At 31.9% G+C, this 22141-nt stretch overlaps 3 protein-coding genes across 3 annotated transcripts; all 3 read left to right on the top strand.

Annotated features, from left to right (window-relative positions):
• Positions 1 to 3581: 3581 nt before the first annotated feature.
• Positions 3582 to 6069, top strand: LOC129312059 (probable protein phosphatase 2C 47). Its single transcript, XM_054954621.1, has 4 exons — positions 3582 to 4062; positions 4155 to 4358; positions 4495 to 4700; positions 5352 to 6069. The coding sequence occupies exons 1-4, from the start codon at positions 3916 to 3918 to the stop codon at positions 5899 to 5901; spliced, it is 1107 nt and encodes a 368-aa protein (XP_054810596.1). The 5' UTR covers positions 3582 to 3915; the 3' UTR covers positions 5902 to 6069.
• Positions 6070 to 14830: 8761 nt separating this feature from the next.
• Positions 14831 to 16877, top strand: LOC129311139 (amino acid transporter AVT3C-like). Its single transcript, XM_054953172.1, has one exon. The coding sequence runs from the start codon at positions 15160 to 15162 to the stop codon at positions 16429 to 16431; it is 1272 nt and encodes a 423-aa protein (XP_054809147.1). The 5' UTR covers positions 14831 to 15159; the 3' UTR covers positions 16432 to 16877.
• A 280-nt stretch (positions 16878 to 17157) lies between these two features.
• Positions 17158 to 21833, top strand: LOC129311140 (uncharacterized). Its single transcript, XM_054953173.1, has 3 exons — positions 17158 to 17908; positions 19213 to 19998; positions 21160 to 21833. Exons 1-3 carry the CDS (start codon positions 17726 to 17728, stop codon positions 21208 to 21210), a joined length of 1020 nt encoding a protein of 339 aa, XP_054809148.1. The 5' UTR covers positions 17158 to 17725; the 3' UTR covers positions 21211 to 21833.
• Positions 21834 to 22141: the final 308 nt, after the last annotated feature.

Here is a 22141-nt window from a genome sequence, read left to right on the forward strand (position 1 = left end):
CGGAACCATATATTATATAGTGCCACACTAATTAGTGTTTGCCTTCGCTAATGTGTGTGTTACTGTGTTAGGGGTGGGGGCATGAGAGTAAGTTATCGTTGGTGCTGAATGTGTGCAACACACCGTTTTTAGAATAATTATTTAAATATCTTAATTAATGCTCCATTAATTAACAAAATCTATAAATTTCAAGGAAGACTGATTTCTAATTGATTTGGTTTGAGATTGAAGTTAATCTTGATCATCATAATTAAATTCTTAATATAGCTCCACACACACACACACATACCCTTCTTGGCATTGAACTCTGATTACAGCGAGAAATTAATTAGTGCTTAGTGATCATCACATGCCTTAATCTATAGCATCCTAGTGCTCGGTGCCTCATCTTTCACTACATGTCCAATGCGTTGAACATATACGAGACAAATCGTTATGAAGTGTGTTATTGCAAGTGTCTAATTAACATAATGATAGTTCTGCTTATCCAGTAAAAGCTTCTAAACATATCACTTCCATATTCATCAATTATCATTATGCATGATCAGGCACTAAATATGAATATCTTTTTTAAAATTGATTCAAACCTTGATTCATCATGTTATAAAAGATTAGCCCCTTCTGCTAAACCTAACATCTATTGGTTGAATATTCTACATTTATAAATATAAAAATACATATAGTATATTCATAGAAAATGCAGAAAAATTCATGAAATATGAGATTGTATATAATGGATGATAGAACTCTTAATCATTCATTATATATCTTAATATTCAATTCGATCCCCCAACAAATTTAATTTTTATTGATTTGATTTATATTGTTTAAAGAGAAAGTAATGCTATTAAAATCGATCGACTGACATGAATAACAAAAATTGATGATATTCTTGTAAATTGATAAGACATATAATTATTTAATTTATGTAGAAAAGTGGGCTCAAGAATTTTAAAAATAAAAGAATTACAAAAGAGTATGAACCTGTTTGGTCATTGAAAATGAGTGAAATGATTTATATAGAACAAAATGAACTAAAATAAACCTGAGAAACGATAGAAAAATGGATACAATGAAAAAAAAACTAAACTTATAGGGTGATTGAGAGGTAAGAAAGGGGATTATCAATAAAGTCATTAAATCCCCATTTCCGTATTTTCATCACCTCAAGACTCTCACCTCTTTATCAATTCACAGCTTTATTTTAGTGTTTTGTTCACTGTCAAACACATTCTTTTTCTTTTAATTTCATTCTGATAAAAAAAAAAAACTGGCCTTATGTTTTTCCCATAATTGTCATCATTAGGCAATCGGTAGAGTCGAGCAATGTTGCGTCATAAATGCGATCAACTGTCCTGAACATGATTTGAATATGAGACCTTTCTTAATGAAAAGGCATCGAGTATCTTGACTATCTTCTATTCTACTCGATCAAACCAATCGTGCTTCGTTTAATTTCATATGCTACCGAAATACATTGCATTTATATCTTACATATGACCAGATTACATGATCACGAAAAAGGTTTGTTCATTCAATCCATTCTCATCATTTTTAATTTTTTGGGCTCATTATTAGGCCTTCTTTATAATAGAAGACGCGTCTCTAGCATTTTCATTCCCCGTGGCCGGTGCTTCTTCCAATCAACTTGAACAAAACTATATGGGTTAACAGCACAAACAATAAACCCAAAACTGATCTCAACAATAAATCAATATTAACAAATAGATCAAAAACATCAACCTACCCTTAACTAAAGGGTGATGAGAACTAACCCCACATGGAGTGAGGTGAGGTTATACAATATACCTCCCTACCTCAATACACTATACTCAACCCTATATATAGGATCTAAGGATCAAATTAGATAATTAACAAATTAACTACCTTGACCAATTTAACCTTCCAATACTTCCAGTATTTTGGTAAGCTGAACAACGCAGAGATGATTCCTACGGGGTGTTAAGTGCATATAGAGTTAATAGCACGCCTTAAAAAGCCTATTCGTTTTTTAAACGTTTCAAGAGGTCAAGATATGACAAAAATTACTAAACACGTCAATACCCCTGAGTCTTGAAGTGATTACTGATTATTATACTAAAAGTGCTATAATGTGTGTGTGTGTGTGTGTTTGTGTACATACATTTGGCGTGCTATGTGACAACAACCCCACTCACCAGTCAACGCATGACATAACCAGAATGACCTAAACCTAGTGGCGTGCTATCTTATCTTATTTTTTTTATATATAGCAAAATATACAAAATATCACTGTTCTCATAGACCCACCATTTCCTTTTTTAAAAACAAAAATTCATTTGTTTTTTTCCATTTTTTTGTCATGCTTCTTTTTATTTTGTTAAAAAATCAAAACATGTCATGACCATGACTACTAATATTTAAAAATTATGTTTACATTACATTTTTAAGATGTCATATTAGCATATTTTATATTTATATGATTTTCAAATTATCTTTTAATTATTTTATAAGTAATAAGTTTAGAAATAAAATGAGGATTCTTTATATTTAGAATGCACAAAAGTCAAAAAATATTGTAAATAAATAATAATTTTTTATTAATAAGTATTTTTTTATTAAAGGTAATTATATTTGAAACATAACTAGATGCTAAATATAGGCACCTTTTTAGCAAAAATTTAAACCTTAATTCGTCGCGTTGTTGAAAGATTACCCAACTCACATTCACAATTACATAATAATGTGTTAGTATGTTTATATTGGTGTCTTTATATTTATTTGTAATTTAGAAAATTTTTAAGGATTTTATTTGGTAACTGTTGTGTTTTTTTTGTTTTTGTACTTTTTTAATTTTTTAATCAATTAATGGTCAAAATTAATTTGTTAATTATTAGAACAATATTTTACTATTTTTAATTGTGGACAGAAAATATGGCACAACAAAAAAGTATAACATTTTTTTTTTTTTGCGCCTGAATAGAACTGTCGTCTTTTTGGTTAAGAATAGTACTGTCACTAATAAAGAAACTGAATACAAAAAATCCATGAAGCTCATCAAACCCGAACACAAAATGGACCAAGTAATGGTGAAAAGAAAACTATAAACAAAGCACAACAAAAGCAACCAATACCTCGCTTAGCAAACCCAACAGAACCAGAAACATGATTCACGAAAAGGTTTAGTGCCAGCTAATGCTCCTACCCAAATAGTTCAAGTGCAAAAATATCTTATAACTTTAACAATTAAAAGTTTTAAATATCAACCGTTTAAACTAAATACCTCAGCCATGCATCCAAATCTTATCCCACGCGAAGAGCATAGAAGCTGAACTCAATACTCCGTTCAAGCCACACAAATCGTCAAGTACAGGTGAGAAGAATTTATGAAGATACCGGTGGCAGTAAAAGAACCAAAGATCAATCATAACTAGGCATATATATTAATGATTAAAAATTAGAAGTCTTAACTGAGAAATAGATAAAAAGCATTATTATAGGTGGAAGAGAAACTGGGCAGCACAAGAAGGGTGGCTTAATTAGAAGGATCAAAAAGAGAGACACAAGGGCATCCGGTAAAGTAGTGAAAGAGAGATGGCGTGGTGAGGGAGCCACGTGTCACTCTCAGCCTCTCCTACAATGGCGTCCGTGAAACTTGCCATTGCCATTCACCTTCCTTCCACTTCTCTCACTCTTCCCTTCTCCCTTCATTTATCATCACCCCTCTCTCTCCCTCTCTCCATTCACATCCCAACCCTAATCAAACCATTTTCTTCTTCACTTCGATCTCATTCTTCATTCTCATGATCGCATTCAAGTGGAATATTTAATACTCGCTCCTTCATCATTATATGTGACGGTGTTCTATATGGGAAAACGATTACTGCCCCAGCTGGGACTGATTTCTTGTCTCCTCCTCATCAAACGCCGACGACGATGAAAAGTGGCGGCAGCAATGATGGAGGTGCATTCATGGAGGATCCTAATGGAGGCACTAATTTAAATCAGTCTTGTAGTGGCAAGCCTCCTAGAGACGCTTCCGCCATGCGTCATTGCGCTAGTTCTACCTTCCTTGCCGATTCGGTTTGTCCAATTTTTTCCTATTTTATATATCGTTCCACAGATTTTGCAGTCTTACAAGCATATTGCTTTATGTTGGATTGTGTTGTGTCTAGGAAGCAGATATTGTGAGTGTAGAATTGAAAACAGCGGCCACGACGACGGAGGAGAAATCGGAGTTTTGGCCTATATTTCGATCTGGAAGCTGTTCTGAAAAAGGACCGAAGCAGTACATGGAGGATGAATTCATCGCTGTCGATGATCTCCATGAACATGTTCCTCCAGGAAGTCGCCTTCCTTCTCCTGGAGCTTTTTATGGGGTAATATTTCTATATATGTATATATCTGAATCAAATCTGTGTATAGGTTCAAAGTTATTGCAGCATCGTCTCTGTTGCCTTGTATTGTCTATACTTACAGAGGCGGTTCTTTATATATTATTAACATTGATGACAGATATTTGATGGGCACGGAGGCACGGATGCAGCATTGTTTACGAGAAAGAACATCCTCAAGTTTATCACTGCGGACTCAAACTTCCCTTGCAGCATCAGAAAGGCTATCAAGAGTTCATTTGTGAAGGTGGATCACGCATTAGCAGATGCCATTTCTCTTGATATGTCTTCAGGCACCACTGCTTTGATAGCCCTCATGATGGGAAGGTACGTACGTGATAACCACCATAGTGTCTATATATATATATATATATATACACGTATAAATACATACAGCAGTAGGTTCCTGTAATGTGATTGTATTTAGTTTATATAGGTTTATTTCGCTGTACATGTCCACAGTTTCTTTACTTTAATCTATCTGCAATATTTGCTTTTATAATTTAAAAAATGCATGTAACATTATGCCATGCCATGGCACTGACAGAGTTAATTTTTTTATGATCTTGTTAGCCTCTTTGCTGACATAAAAATAAATTGACTGTGTGTGATTAAAAATAAAAGATAAGAGGGAAAAAGCTTCGTTGTATATATATTTAGATTAAACAGAATATGAGGAACGAACACAATATTAAGTACACGTCAACAGCGAGGGTTAATAGAGCATATATCAGTAAAATTAATTCTTTTGAGACGACAAGTCATGGTTCTTTTGTCCATTTTTAAAACTATGGTAATTAAAATTGTAGACAGATAAAATTAAAAGAAAGAACAACAACAAAATATAATAAAGCTATAGAGACTACAACCAAAACACAATCAAGATGCCTATAGACTTACTTTTCTACTTTCTGTATATAAAATAATCTATAGCGCGTGTGTGTGTAAGTAATTGGCATGTTTTTTTCATGCTGGCAGAAGTATGATGATAGCTAATATAGGCGATTCTCGAGCTGTGTTGGGAAAACGAGGCAGAGCCATTGAACTATCAAAAGATCACAAGCCAAACTGCACATCGGAGAGATTAAGAATCGAGAAACTGGGCGGAGTGATCTACGACGGATACCTGAACGGCCAGCTGTCGGTGGCAAGGGCTCTAGGAGACTGGCACATCAAGGGGTCAAAAGGATCGAAGAGCCCACTAATCTCAGAACCAGAGATCGAAGAGGTGGAGTTAACGCAAGACGACGAGTACTTAATAATGGGGTGTGATGGGTTGTGGGACGTGATGAGCAGCCAGTGTGCGGTGACGACAGTGAGGAAAGAGCTGATGAAACACAACGATCCTGCGAGGTGTGCGAAAGCGCTCGTCATAGAAGCGCTCCAACGTAATACATGCGACAATCTAACTGTTGTCGTTGTCTGTTTCTCCCAGCATCCTCCTCCCAAGCTGCAAGTTCCTGTGTTGCACAAGAGGAGGAGCATCTCAGCTGAAGGCTTGGACCTTCTCAAGGGCGTCCTCTCTTGAATTCTTTCATTTCTTTATGTCTATAGATGCTCACACTTTTCTTGTGATTTGTACATAGTTTCGTTTATACAAATCGTAGGGGAATTTTTCTGACTAGTTTGACATATGTATTTTCTTCAAATTAGTAACGTTACACGTTTGTAGTACTATACTTTATGATACATGAAACATATTTTCGCAAATGTATTGTTGGGCCTCTCTTCTTTTATTTTTTTTTTTAAGAGAAAAAACGCTTCTTGATAGGAACGTCAGTGATAAGGGCCTGGCCTGTTGTAAGCTGTTTTGACAATTGTCCCAGATGTGACATATTTGGACCGAGCCTGCAAGCTATCCATCACATTAATTATTTTATCATTTTTTCGCTGTGTTTATAATGATGCGGAGAAGGGAATTATTTATTTATTTATATTCTGTTTCTATTATTATTTAATTAAACTCAAGTAAGATTTTTTAAAAAACATGACTTCACTAATTCATGATTTATATTGTGGTTTGAAGGAAATACGAATAATAATTTTGAAATAAATAAATAAATGTTGATTATATTTTTACATAAAAGAAATAAATTTTTTTATACATAGAATGCATGTGGTAATAAGTTTTAAATAATTTTTTACTGCGCACGAAATAATAAATTATAAAATGGAACAAGTTATTTTAATCGATCAAATATTTTAAAATAAGATAAGGTATTATTTATATTTTAATATAAGCAAGGCTAAGAAATCCTTAAATAAATAATTTGTTTTTTCTATGTATGCTAGATAATAAATTATAAAATAAAATCCATTTAAATTTAAATTTTTGTGCTGATCACATCCCCTCGAAATAATAAATTGTTCTATATATTTTTAAGATGCGTAGGGTAAAATTCTAAAATAAGTCATTTGATGACAAAAAAAGAAGTGTATAAAAAAGACTAAAAAATTTAATACCGGTGGCAAATTCTAAAAGAAAATAAGTTTTTTATACAATAAGGAAGAAACAAATTCTAGAACAAAACAAATATGATTATAGTTTGTTTGGTTCAAGGGACTGGAAGGAGATAATGAAATTTTTAATGAGTTCGATTGTAAATAAAATGGAGAAGTGAGATTAGAAGTTTTAATTTATTTTCTTGACACAAACCTGGAGGGCAATTCTATCATTTTATATGATACCAATCAAGTGAGAGAAATGCTACCAGAAAAGAGATTTGAAAAGTATACGTGGCACTCCAAATGATATCCTACACGACGGCTCGTGTGGTAACTGTATTTCAAATGGAAATTCACGAAGTGTTCAATTTCTAATCAATATGCATAGAAGTATACAATAAAAGATCTCATTCAAGAGAGCTTCCAATTTATTCATCTTATTTTTTATTTTCTAAGTAATTTTATTATTTAAAAGAGTCTTTTACGATTTAAGGGATTATATTTATTAAGGAGATTTAAAGGACCATTTAATTATTTTGAATTATTTAAATGATTTTCTAATTCTCTTAATTTTTTGTGTATTTAAATTAGAATATTGTTAAGATATTAAATTAAGCGAATTATCTTTATTTTATCATTTGTTTTGTTTTTCTAGTTGGGTGCCAATTAAGTAGGCATTGTGGGCTCAACTATCTCAACTAGGATTTAAGGGATTATTTATTTTTTAATTCAAAGGGATTATTTATCTTGCAAAGAGTATAACATATAGCAGGATTATTCTTTTCTTATTTAAAGGCTCATATTGTAAACTATTTTGGGAAGAAGAGAATTAAATAAAAATTGATATTTTTTTGTAAGTTGATTACTTATGGGTTGTGTTCATGGTTGAATACAAGAGTTCTGTGAAAATATTGGTTTTCTCTTGCGGTGCCATGTTTATAATATGGCATCTAAGGACGAGTCTTCTTAGAGTTTTAATTCATCGATCAATAATCTTTTTTTTTTCCACTTTCAGTGGGTGCGACTTTTGACTATATCTTGGGATCTTTAAACAAATTCTTAGAGGATCTACATCATGTTTTGTCTTTTTTCTTTTACATGTCTTCTCTATTAAAATTTTATAATACTATTTTTCTATCCTTTTTTTAAAATTGAAGTCATTACAGTATCTCTTCCATTCTATCCATATCCCTTAAATGAATTAATGTCCCGCGCAGTGTAACATCTAGTTATTTATTTATATTCTGTTTCTATTATTATTTAACATTTTAAATTCAAATAAGATTTTCTTAATTCGTTTTTAACCGGATTTTAAATTTTTTTTAATTTTTAATCCAATTTCATGCGCAGCAGACACACGTTTCTTGCGCGCGTTCTTTATGTAGTTTACAGTGCAACACTGCAACCACACAATACACAAATCGTTAAACGACGTGCCCTTATCTTGTTTTTTATTTGGGACGATGATTAGTAAACGACATTGGCAATGATCTGGACAAAGCAAAGCTGTGGTGTGAATGGGCAAAGCGACAGCGCGTCTAACATAAAATTATAATATTTAAGAAAGACCACGCGTCTGGATCCATACATGAACATGATACACCATGCATTAGATACGTAGTCATAAAACTAATTTTATTACTCAATTCAAAATTTCATTTTAGATAATTCATAGTCAAATATTCAATTACGTCACCAAAACTTGGATCACATAATATCTTAAAAACATTTTTCACAATTTAAGCCACTCATTTAATCATTTTAAATATTAGTAGTAGATATTATGCCTTCTATCCCAAATTATAAAGTTTTTTTAAAAGAGTTTCTTCATCCTAAAATATAAGATAATTTGAGTAAATAAAAATTTTATTAAATACATTAATTTTAATATTACTTTTTCTCTCTCTATAATTAATTTTCATCTCTTTTATTTTTAATATATTAAATGATGAGTATTTTTTAAAATTTATATTTTTATTTTAAAAAATAATATTGTTAAATATATTTAATGAAGTTTATTAATATATGAGATTTTATTTAAAAATATTTTATAATTTAAAATAAAAAAATAATAAATACTAAATAGTAGATGGAAAAACTACATGACTTATTGACTTATACATAATACCTTTTTGTGTAAATTTTATATTTTATATTAATAATTATCTCCTAAAATTTATTTAGTTTTTCCTCATATATCGCAATTAAAACGGAGTGGTTGGCAACCAACTTGAGATATCTTGTGCACAAAAAATAATAGAAATAAATTCGCGAAAGAGATATTGATTCAATCGCTCTAGGGCGAATTATTTGGACGATTCTTCGATGAGTTTTATATTTATAGCTTGGACAAAAAATAAAAAAAAAATCAATCTTTTAATTCTTTAATTTTTTATTTATTTATAACTCAATCTCTCAATTATAACTTACTACAACTCAATCTTTCCATTTTTAATTCGCTTATAACTTAATCATTCAATTTTTGTCTTATTTATCATTTAGTCCTCCAATTTTTGTTAGCTCTCTTTTTTCATATTAACTTAAATTTCACGTCAAAAAGTAAGAAGATGATATTTTAGAGTAATATATGAATATTTATTTTATCTTTCTTATTTGATAAGGATGATTCTTGAAAAAAAATTGAAAAATGAGGATTAAGTTATAAAGAAGTTAAAAGTTAAGGGATTGAGTCACATCAAGTCATAGTTGAATGACTGAGTTACAAATAAATTAAAAGTTAAAGGATTAAAAGATTAATTTTTTTAAAAAAAATATTTAAAGATTGTGGGCAAATTGGGCATCGGATCATGCATATATGTATGGCATGAAATCTAAATATAAATAACAGTACTACTTGTTAAAAATATGAATATGAAATAGGATATGATTATAACACCTTTTTTTTATGTTGTCTAGGGTATTTTTATAGCTGGCACCTGTGAGATTAATCCTCAAAAAATTTGAGCACCATGATTATAACACTTTTGAAATCAATGTCAGTATTGATATTGGATCTTACTTTATAAATGCCAATAGTAATTATACTGAATTAAATGAAAGGAACTTAGTTTACTTGCTCTGTCAATTAAACAAGGGCTTATATTTAAGCTTAATTTAAAATTAGGATGCGAGAACTACACGAAAACAAGGATGAAAAGAGAGTAAAATTAACACTAGATTGATAATTAAAAGAGACAACATATTGGGAAGATATGAAAAGTAAGAAACAATACACCATTTATCCATAGATTCCATTCTATTCGATGGATGAGAAGGGATTTATTAAGACTTGTATTTAGCGGTGAATGAAATAAAATCTTGATCCCATCCTGGCAAAATGTTTCGCGATTTTAAGAGTAAACGGATGTGACCTTTTTTAAAAAAAAAAAAAACGAAGATAACAGTTAAGATTCAAGAGATTGACTTAAGAACAGTTAGATCCCTAGCATAATTTTTAAAAAATAAAGTGTAGATATTTATATTCAAGAGTTAATGTGTATTTTTATTTGTGAATTTTTTTTCAAGAAACACTAGATACTGGTATGTTAGGCAATTTTATCTCTAAATTATTTTTTTACGAGCAAATAATCTCTTTTGTTAGTTAATCGTTAATCTTTTTTTACTATTGACGTGACATATGTATGAAATCCACATATAATAATAGGGAAGGCTCTAACTATATCTTTTGGTGTTAATTTACTTTCAAACTCTTTTTTTAAGAGTATTGAGTATCAAGGTTGTTAAACTCATAAGTTTAAATAAAATCATGACAGGAATGTAAACTCGTATTACAAACTCAAATCGTAAACTCATAAGCGTTTACTCCTATTGATAAATAACCATTAAAATATAATTATAATTTAATTTAAATATATTAAAAATATAAATTATTGAAATTAAACCCATCTATATTCCTAAATTATCATATACAAGACATTAAAATTTTAAAACATGGGAACTTATTTTTAGTATTTTTGTTTTCTTTTTTATTATTATTAGTTTTTGCATGTCAAGTTTTTTTTTTAAATTAGGTCTTATAACTTTTATGAATTAAATTTTTCATAGTATATACTTAACTCGCTCAACTAAAAAAAAAATTGACGAGCTTAACAAATTTAATTAAACTTGCATCTAGTCTAAATTTATAAATTAATTAACATGATTTTATAAGTTAAAAATATTAAAATGATAAATTCAAAAGTAAACTCATGAATTTAACCAAGTTTGTATATAGTTTGAGTGTATGAGTGAGTTGATATGATTTTGTAAAGTAAAAATGTTAAACTTATAAAGTTAACTTAAGAGTTTCACAACTATGCTCAAACTAACTTTATCTTAAATTTATAAATGATTTCTCTTTTATATATATATATATATATATATATATATATATATATTGATATCCAAGCTTCTCTTCAAGATAATATTCAAATCGTTACACTTTTAGTGCATATCAAAACTTACCTATATTTTTAATATTAGTTGTGTTCTTTAAATTTTTAGGCCATTTTTTGTAATTTTTTTGGTCAATTAACAATCTTTCTTTAAAATACTGCCCTACTCAAATTTAATACTGCCTATACGCACTATGCAACAGTGTTAATTGTAAAATTAAAAATATAACAAATCAAGATCAATAATTTGCTAATAAAAATATTTATTTAAAAGATATCACTTATTCAATTAATGTGTCACAAAAATGTTACTTAATAAGATAATAATGGAGAGATGAGATGAAAAAATTTTCTTTATTAATTTGAAGGTTTATTCTTTTTGTTTTTAATACAAAATGTCAAAATATAAAAGATATTGAAATATTAAATTGAGTGGTGTAATATTTTAAAAGAATATTATTATTTGATAAAAAAAATTATAAAGAATGACATAAAAAAACTTAAAGAATTCAATCAATATTAAAAATACGATCGATATATAAAAATATTAAAAGTCATCTATAAATTTTTAAAAAGCTAATTTAACTGTTAATATTTAAAAATAATTTATAATTTTTGAATTAATATTTATCAATAATAATATTTTAATTATTAAATATTAAGATCATATTTTGACAATATTATTAAATTTTATTTTAGTAAGATTTCAAAACATCCAACGCCCATAAAAAAAGATTATAAGATGCTCAATGCTCTTGAAAAAATAATTTAAAAATAAATTAGTATCAAAAGACATTGTTAGTCTTACTTGTCACAATAAGTGAGCTCCATGTGCATGCCACATCAGCAGAAAATGAAAAAATTAACAGTCAACTAACAAAAAAATTTTTTTTCCTTGAAAACATAATTCAGAGGTAAAATTGCCAAACTTATTAGTACAAAATACTCATTACTCCTAATAAAAAAGTTGTGAAATAAAAATATATTTTAACCCTATATTCAAACAATTACAACACAAATAGAAATCTCAATTGCAAATTAAAAGTTACATTTAAAACACAAATATTTTATCTATAATTGAGACTCTTAAATTTATAATTCTTTAAATTGATATTTATAACTTGTTTTTCAAAAAATTATGCAAGAACCTAACTATCACTAAATCTACCTCCTGGGACCTAAAGCCATTCACTCTTTCCCCCTTTTCCACCAGCTTGTCATTCTCAATGTACAAGCCTGAGACGTTACTCATACTTTATAAATAATGTACTTCTGAGGATAAATAATTTTCTACGTATACGGCAATTTTATTGAAATATTACAAATATTTTGAATCCATAATTTTAAGAACCACTTGTGATGACTTTGAAAAGTATTAGTAGCAGTAGTAGTTTGAAAGCACAATGCTAACTCTGTTTTGCGGAAGTTTTGTAACTTTGAAAGTCTTTTAAGCGTCATTGATAATTTATGTCAATTTCTTTAAAAAAAAAAAAAACCAAAACAAATCAAGGGGCCAATGAAGATGGTAGAGAATACACTTTGCGAAGATTCTCTGGAATCAATTGGGAGAGAAGTCTTTTTCTTTTTCAATTTGAATTTGTCTTTAAAGTGTCTGAAGCTCCTGAACGTTTGAATTCTTCATCGTCTAATTGTCTCGAAAATAATTTATTTGTTTTAAAATTAAGAAAAAATATAATATTTAATCCTTATAATTTATCAAATTTATTTTTAGTTCTTATATTTTTTCAATATTTTTAGTCTCTATAATTTTTAAAAAAATTGAGTGATCTTCATTTTTCATATCCTATAGTTTTCTTTTTTTTAATGGGTTTAGTTTCTATATGAATTAAAAATAATTAAAAAATTATAGGAATTAAAAAAAAACCCGATAAAATTAGAGGACTGAAGATTATGTTTTTTTAAAATTAGAGATAAGCATTTTATAATGCACCAGAAAAATGTGCTGGATTCTTTTTTTTTTAAAAAAAAAAAGCAAGATGGATGGTGTTCCCCAAAAGTATTGCAAAGCATCATGATACTCCCTCTATTTTAAATTATAAGATATTTTTATATAAAATTTTACATATCAATAAATTTTATTAAATATAACTAATAACTTTATCTTTTCAAAATAAAAATATAAATTTTTTAAAATACTCATAATTTAATATATTAAAAAGAGAAGGAACAAAAATTAATTATAGAAAGAGGAAGGATAATATTGTAATTAGTATATTTAATGAAATTTTAATTTATTTAAAGTGTCTTATATTTTAAGATAATTTTTTTAAAAATATTTTATAATTTAAAATAAATGGAGCATTATTATCTGTATTATACTATTAAGAAAAATTACAACAACTCGCTGATTTTAAAATTAGACTAACTATTGATTCTTCAGAAATCAGAAGTAGAAATTCACAATTCACGAGTCTGACGTCGAATCACAAATAAATTAATGGTGTGGTTGTGTGACTATGCTTGTTCGCGCAAAATAAATATGAGAAATCGTCATTATCATAATAAAAAAATCAAGATTTTAAATACATTTAAATAAAAAATTAATTATTTGATTAATGTATTTTTAATTCATTAGAAATTCGGTCCTTCAAACTTAATGTAGTCTTCAAATTTGATTTTGCGCAATCTAATTCTTATAATTTTAAATCTATTAAAATTCAGTCTTTAAAAACTTGACTATTGCACTAGGCCACATAATTCTTGTTAATCAAGATAAATTCACGTTTTTAGATTTTAGATGAGTTGATATAAGATTTAACCAGATTCAAACATGCAAGTGCAAAACCGTAACTTGAATAGTGATTTTAACAACATTTGGTCCAGTGGCCATTAATTTACTATAACATTGTAGGGGTTATTATGTAATGAAACGGAACAGAGTGTAATAATTAAAATGAAACACTTTATTATTTGAGAATTTTATTGTGATAATTAATAATTTTGTTTTTAATTGTTATTTAAAAATTATTAGATTTCAATGCGTTATAATTATGTTCTTACACTTTTAAAATGAAGGAAGACGAAAAATTGAGAGAGACTGATAATTTTATAAAAGTATTTTCTTATATTAAATCATTTCATCATTGATCTCATAAATTAGAGATCACAAAAAATAGAGTTAAGATAGTTTGAAAGGCTATTTTAAGCTATTATTTTTTTTGGTAAAAAGGTTATCTTAAATTATCATACTTTTTTTTAAAAAAATTCTAAACAGTGGTATAATATTTTTAGCATCTTATTAAAAAAATCCAAATATTTCATGTAATAAAAAAATTGAAAAATTTACCATTCAAACTTCCATATTTACTGTTCAAAGATTTTCATTTTACATTAATATTTTTACAAAGTAAAGTGTATGATGGGGAAATTCACGTCACTTCTGTCACGTATCAGCAGGCAATTTATTTGTTCATAATTTTATAACTTATAATATTTGATTTTTTTTTTTAACTCATTGACAACTTGTCGACAACTTGATATTACTAATTATTAAATATATCACAAACACGTGGCCAATATATATATATATATATATATATATAAAATAAATAAATGTTGATCAAAGTATCTTCTCGTTTACTGCTTCGCTCAACGATTCATCGAACTTGTTAAATTTAGCCCACCATCCAACTTCGTATTGGCTTCCTCCTATCTGGAGCGTGATCATCATATCACGTTCCTCACGAGATTTCCTCTCATCCCAATCTTCAGCTTTTTTGCCTTCCTCTCCTCCAACCACGATCATCTCTCTGTTTGTTAGCTGCTCACTGTACGATTCCGAATTCCATTCTTCTTCTTGTTTTTTTTTTTTTTTTTTGCCCCTTTTCCTTCTACAGATTTACCATTCATTCTCTCAGTATTGGACATTGAAAATCAAAAGCAGCCATTCATAGATTTTCAACAATACAACCCAGAAATCCAGTCCAATGGGGTTTGAGAATCAAGCAAGTTCATCGTCCTACTCTTTGCCACCATACCCTCGAGAAGATACTCCTCTTCTCACGAAATCGCCTCCTCTTTCCACCAACTTCAAGACCTTCGCCAACATCTTCATCGCCATTGTAGGTGCTGGAGTCCTTGGTCTGCCCTATTGCTTCAAGCGAACGGGATGGGTCACGGGCTTACTCATGATCTTCGCCGTTGCCTTTCTCACCTATCACTGTATGATGCTCCTGGTCTACACTCGCCGTAAGCTCGAATCGATCACTGGTTTCTCCAAAATCAACTCCTTCGGCGATCTAGGCTTCGCCATCTGTGGTCCCATCGGCAGATTCTCCGTCGACGCCATGATCGTTCTTTCTCAAGCTGGGTTCTGCGTGAGCTACCTGATCTTCATTTCCAACACCCTAGCACATCTAGTTAACCATAGCACACAAACATCCCCCTTTTTAAGTTTATCCCCGAAAGTCCTATTTCTCTGGGGTTGCTTTCCGTTTCAGTTAGGGTTGAATTCAATTCGAACTTTGACCCACTTGGCTCCTTTAAGCATAATCGCTGATGCGGTCGATATAGCAGCGAAGAGTGTAGTTATGGTGGAGGATGTGTTTGTCTTTATGAAGCATAGACCCGCTTTAGAAGCATTTGGGGGTTTCTCTGTCTTTTTCTACGGTGTTGGTGTAGCAGTCTATGCTTTTGAAGGAATTGGGATGATTTTGCCGTTGGAATCAGAGGCTAAAGACAAAGAGAAATTTGGAAGAGTCTTAGGTTTGGGCATGACGGTGATTTCTCTTCTGTTTGGAGCATTTGGTGCTCTTGGTTACTTTGCTTTCGGGAATGAAACCAAAGATATCATCACCACCAATCTGGGACAAGGACTAGTGAGCACTCTGGTTCAATTAGGACTCTGTATCAACCTGTTCTTCACTTTTCCATTGATGATGAACCCTGTGTATGAAGTTGTGGAAAGAAGGCTGTGTGATTCTAGGTACTGCTTGTGGCTGAGGTGGTTGATGGTGTTAGGGGTCAGCTTGGTGGCACTTTTGGTGCCAAATTTTGCAGATTTTCTTTCACTAGTAGGAAGCAGTGTGTGTGTTGTGCTGAGCTTTGTATTGCCTGCAATGTTCTATTATTTAGCGTTCAAGGAAGAGTTGGGTTGGAGATCTATGATTTGTAATGGTGCAATTGTGGTTTTTGGATTCATTGTGGCAGTCTCAGGAACTTGGTCTTCTTTGGCGGAGATTTTTGCGCCTAAGGCTTAATTGGGCTGAAAACATATCACTTTGCAGTTTGATATTTATAACTATTAACCCACAACAGGCCGTGAAGTTGGGTTTGGATTTACAGGAGTTTTCAGTCCTGTCCTCTTTAGATTCTCAGCTGTTCTGTTCACAACCAATCCAATGGACGATTTCCCTCAAGTCTTGTTGGGATTCAATTCCATACGAGAGTTTCAGTCGTGTCTAGTCAATGTATTCCCATCCCTTTATACAATCGAAGGGAGGGTTTCAGTGTTGTTTAGAGTCCAAACAAGTTTCAGTCTGGTCTAGTATGAAATCCCAGCCCTTAATACCATCTAAGGGAGGATTTTAGTCTTGTCTGAGATTCCATACAATTCAAAGGGATCACATGAGCTGGATAGTAGATGTTGTTGTGAACTAGTAATTGTTGAATCATGAAATAAAAGGTTGATGATGTCCCAAAGCCAGTGACGACTATTATTTTTTTAATCTTTGATTCTCTTATAACCCCCCCCCCCTTTTTTCCGAACTAGAAGAAATAGACAATCATAGCATTCAAAGCGAGTCTTCTCTCATGAAAATAAAGGTCGTAGAATGTCTCAGTCAGCAATAGTTAGCATTTCCCTGCTTAAGATAATTTCAAAGGGAAAATTCAGGTCAGAAGATTTTTCAAAGGGGGAAAACAATTCATATCATTTCTTTGAATAATTCATCCTAAGTAACTTGTTTTCGAAAAACAAGTAATCATAAATTCTTCTTACTATAATTGATTTTTGGTCAAGAGCTAAATATTTTCATCCTAAAACTTGTGAAAAACAATAAAGAACAAATTGATCCACTACATAAGATGGGTCATCAGAGGTTAAGAACAAATCTTGGCTAATAATCGCCATCATGCGTGTTAATAAATACAAGTAGGTATGAAACAAAAGGAGCAGACACGGCATATGTGGAATTTGTTGGGCACAGGGCTATAACTGTAAAGATACACGTACCCAGGTGAGATTTGAAAATAGGTTTGTACGGTAAATGTAAGACCCACATTCAGACACAAGACAAAGAAGCGAAGAAGGAAGGAAGGTGGAGAAAAAAGTGGAAAGATTGAAGAGCTTCTCTTGTCACGCCTCACAAATATTGGCACTTTTCTCTCTTTCCTTCTTTATTTCCTTTTCCCCAAATCAAAGCTTCAAATTTGGTCAAGTCCTAGAAATCCTACGTCCAGGCAATTTCAATCAACAGTCAAATCATTTCTTAATTCGATTCAGATCAGACTCTTTTTACGGATAATTTACAAGAAAACTTTTGAAAAGAGGAGATGTCTTGCTCGTCGTCATCAGGGTCCGAGGAAGAGGATGAGGGCTTCGATTCCTACAGAAAGGGAGGGTACCACGCCGTCAGGGTTGGCGATCAGTTCGCCGGTGGGAGGTACATAGCACAGAGAAAGCTGGGCTGGGGTCAGTTTTCTACCGTCTGGCTCGCATTCGATACTCGCAATTCTGTATGTTTGATCCTCGCTTTTCTATCCCCCGCTGTATTTTCTGAATTTCGTATCCTACTAATAGTTTCTTCAGAGAGAGGTATTCTGTATGTTTGTTCCTACTAATAGTCGCTTGTCCTTCATCTTTTGATTGGTTTGGCGTATGATTCGTGTCCCAGATGTGAAACTTCACTATTTCTGTTGATGCAATCTGTTTTGAATCTATAGGAGTAGAGTGATGAATAATTTTGTTGCTGATGCATATGTATTCTTATTTAGGCAGAGGCAATAAATTGATTTTTTTTTTTTGGGTTTCCCAATGGTGAAGGTTCCTAGATCTTCCTTTGACATTTCTTCCACCGACACTGTATTGATCCATATTCCAACATCTGCAGTTATTTTGTTTTGATCTGTAATAGATTTTATTTTTGCATTTTCTTTTCTCTCTGCGTCTGTGTTTTGATTTTCCCTTACCGCAGCTTTTAAGCATTTTATATATTTCTTTTTCTATCTTATTTATATCATTCTATTGAACGAATCGAACGTAGATTAATTGGTTTTGGGATGGAAATATGGATAACTGGCAAATCTTGTTTTCATCTAGTGACTCTACTGTACCTTCTTTCTCAACTGGTGTATGTAGTTGTCAACATGTCTCACAAGAACACAAATTTTGCTTGTTGGAATACTAAAAATGGCCGATGGTCATCATAAATGCAGTCACCTGGTTTTGCTGTCTGCATGTTAGCTTCTCACATGCTGATGCTAATGGATCTGGATCCTTTGCTGCTTTGCTGCAGCAACAGATCTGGGTGGCAGCAGAAGATTCATGTCCAACGGTTATAGAGTATTTATTTGTGCTATGCTTCAGTCTAAAATTGATGCTTGAGTCTTCAGTACCTATATTCACCAAAATGTCGATCTGAATTCTTATTTGGATTAGGCAAAACAGAGTGTTTAGAGGCTTTAAAACGAACAATCGCCAGGGTCATGGATTTACAACTTTTGCTACCTCAGGCCACTTTATTTGATGTAGAACTTACATCGATGCTTGAATTTGGCATTGATCCAGGTGGGATGGGTCCTCTGTCATGCACGATCCCTCATGCACTAGTGCAGGAGTTATGGCCAAGCGTTGTCCTTTATCCACGATCTTTCTTCATGTATCCATGTTCAAATAAAACATCTTCTATAGTGGCCAAACACATATGCATGTACTATCATTGATTTTGCCACCAGCCAGTGGTCCTGTTAAGTTTATTTTATTTGGTGGACCTTTATTGCTTACATCAAATATATTCTAATGTGAACTTTGTGGTTTTCAGACATATGTTGCCCTCAAAATTCAGAAAAGTGCAGCCCAGTTTGCCGACGCTGCCCTTCATGAGATAAATGTTCTTTCATCCATTGCTGAGGGCGACCCTTCAAATTCAAAGTGTGTTGTCCAATTGATCGACCACTTTAAGCACTCAGGCCCAAATGGGCAGCACCATTGCATGGTCCTTGAGATGCTTGGTGATAGCTTGCTTCGTCTGATCAGATATAGACATTACAAAGGCCTCCCAATGAATAAACTTAGAGAAATTTGTAAATGCATTTTGATTGGTTTGGATTACTTGCATAGAGAACTTGGAATAATCCACTCAGACCTAAAGCCTGAAAATGTCCTTCTCTTATCCACCATTGATCCTGCTAAAGACCCTCTTAGATCTGGACAAAGCCCGATCCTGGAGAGGCCTGAGGGAAGCATGAATGTCGGATTTTCAAGTGTCATTGAGAAAAAGCTGAAAAGGAGAGCAAGAAGGGCAGTTGCTAAAATATCAGGAAGAACTTCATCATTGGGAGAAGTTGGAGTGGTTCCAAAACCCAACAGAAATGTTGATGGAGTTGATGTGCAATGCAAGATAGTCGATTTTGGAAATGCATGCTGGGCAGATAAGCCATTTGCAGAAGAAATCCAGACGAGGCAGTATAGAGCTCCTGAAGTTATATTGCAGGCTGGGTATTCGTTCTCTGTTGACATGTGGTCTTTTGCTTGCATTGCTTTTGAGCTCGCCACGGGTGATATGATGTTTACTCCCAAGTCTGGACAAGGTTTTAGTGAGGATGAGGTATGATGGTTTGCACTTTCTAGTTTAGTAGAAATATTATCTCCCTATTTCATGCATGAGTAAAATTATGATATTGTTTGTGCATGGGCTGATCGGTTCCTTAGACTTGCTTACTGCAATATAGAAGTATCTGGGTTCACTAATTTTGAGAGTTGAATAGAAATTTTATGCTCATATGTTCATACAAGAGGAAAAACTTCTTGATGAATTGAGAATAGCTTTGTATGGACTTCAAACCAGTGGAGTCTCATTACTTAATCACATCTAAAATGATTTAATAGATGTTATTAATTAGAACATGATGGGCATCCAAGTGGAGTGGGGGACCCTTCTCTGAAGATGGCTATCAAGGTGGTTGAACCATCCTACTTAATCCCATAGAGCATCCCATACTATTTAATAGGGGATTATGCATCTCATATTTACCTTGGTCTCCATCAATTGGCTGCCTTTGTAGATTCAATGTCATGAGGGTTTCATTTTGCGATACTTCACTCAACTTTCTCAGTAATCAGAACTCCCTATAGATGACCCTTTCTTGAGCTGTCAATTAGTAGTTTAATACCAACTGATAGACCCTCAAGTGAACTTCCAACTAGCTACTAAGGTGGGAGAACTAACCCACTTAACTACCTAATGAGCATCTTATACTGCCCCATACCCCATGTGGAATCGAACATCAGCATACTACTCTAGTCTCCATCCAGACACTTCATGAAATGTTGGTTGGAGTCATACTGAAATTTTCCTCTGATGTCTGTATTTTGTGATATTAATGTGCAGGTTATATAACTTTTTGTAAGACATTGTTGTATCCATTTATGAACCTTTCCCAACCCTGTGAAATAAAAATAGAATAATTGTTGTGCTTTAGGTAGTTTCTGGCCTGGTTTTCTTATACATCTTGAAATAGTTGGCATGAGGCATGCAATATAGACTTTTAGTTTCTTTTTATTTTTTTAATTGTTTTTCCTGATTACCGTTATGTCACGCAATCAATAAGCATGCAATGAGTGCAAGCACCTTTACATCTGGAATTTGAATTATTCTTTGATTTGTTCAGAAAAGAGAAGGGAAGAGTTATTGTCAAATTCTTAGTTTAAGTGGTAAATTAAACGTTGGTTTTGATTGCATTAATGCTGTACATTGTGTTGACGTCAGGACCACCTTGCCCTGATGATGGAACTCCTTGGAAAGATGCCCGGAAGGTGAATGTTCATATTTCTACTCTCTTAGCATAGTTCTTGAAGTTATTGTGGCATTCCTAATGCTTGCGGGATGCAGGTTGCCGTTAGTGGAGCAAAATCCAGGGATTTCTTTGACAGGCATGGGGATCTAAAAAGAATTAGGAGGCTGAAATTCTGGCCACTTGACAAATTTTTGATTGATAAATACAAGTTTTCAGAGAGTGATGCTCGTGAGTTTTCAGAATTTATTGGCCCCCTTCTGGATTTTTCACCAGAGAAGCGGCCGACAGCACAACAGTGCTTAGAACACCCTTGGCTTAATGGTCAAGCCAACTCCAAATAATGAGAAATGATTCTAGTTTTTGAAAAGTTGATGGTTGGGATGTTGACAGACTAATGGAAGAAAGGTATTTGACAGAGCCATAGTTACTGCATTTTAAGCTCCTCCTTCCACATATGATGACCTGTTATTGGTTGTGATTCATTTTTTATTTGTTCACGTTGTTATTTTTATTGGATCAATATACACAAAGATATGTATAGTAGAGAATTTTGTTCCTCTAGAGACGATATGCACGGGAATTTGCGTGTATATTCTTTTTTCTAATAAAGTTATTTTGTATCCAGTATTATTGGATCGAAATCGAATGTTTTGGGGTCCATTTTGTATGTATATGTACTGTGTCTGACCTGGTCATCCATGCGATTTGAGATTTTTTTTTAATATTTTTATTTTTACCGCAATTAAAATCAAACAATTTTTGTGTGTTCTGCTTGATTTTATAGGAGAGAAGCTCAAGTGGATTGATGAATAATTATCATCATGAATGTTAATGCCAATACAAGTCAATAAGAAGTCACAAGTAATGTATTATTATTGTTATTATTATTATTTAATGCCAACACAAGTCAATAAGAAGTCACAAGTAATATATTATTATTATTATTATTATTAT

Source organism: Prosopis cineraria, unplaced genomic scaffold (genome assembly GCF_029017545.1).
Source record: "Prosopis cineraria cultivar Desert tree isolate PC_DT_omini unplaced genomic scaffold, ASM2901754v1 PC5, whole genome shotgun sequence".
Classification (NCBI taxonomy): Eukaryota; Viridiplantae; Streptophyta; class Magnoliopsida; order Fabales; family Fabaceae; genus Prosopis; species Prosopis cineraria.

Bases quoted from the DNA above. Each gene is read 5' to 3' on its own strand.
- LOC129312059 (XM_054954621.1), top strand. From the start codon at position 3,916: ATGAAAAGTGGCGGCAGCAATGATGGAGGTGCATTCATGGAGGATCCT. The intron at 4,063-4,154 runs GTTTGTCCAATT...TGTTGTGTCTAG, and splicing joins CTACCTTCCTTGCCGATTCG to GAAGCAGATATTGTGAGTGT. The intron at 4,701-5,351 runs GTACGTACGTGA...TCATGCTGGCAG, and splicing joins ATAGCCCTCATGATGGGAAG to AAGTATGATGATAGCTAATA.
- LOC129311139 (XM_054953172.1), top strand. From the start codon at position 15,160: ATGGGGTTTGAGAATCAAGCAAGTTCATCGTCCTACTCTTTGCCACCA.
- LOC129311140 (XM_054953173.1), top strand. From the start codon at position 17,726: ATGTCTTGCTCGTCGTCATCAGGGTCCGAGGAAGAGGATGAGGGCTTC. The intron at 17,909-19,212 runs GTATGTTTGATC...TGTGGTTTTCAG, and splicing joins CATTCGATACTCGCAATTCT to ACATATGTTGCCCTCAAAAT. The intron at 19,999-21,159 runs GTATGATGGTTT...TGTTGACGTCAG, and splicing joins AAGGTTTTAGTGAGGATGAG to GACCACCTTGCCCTGATGAT.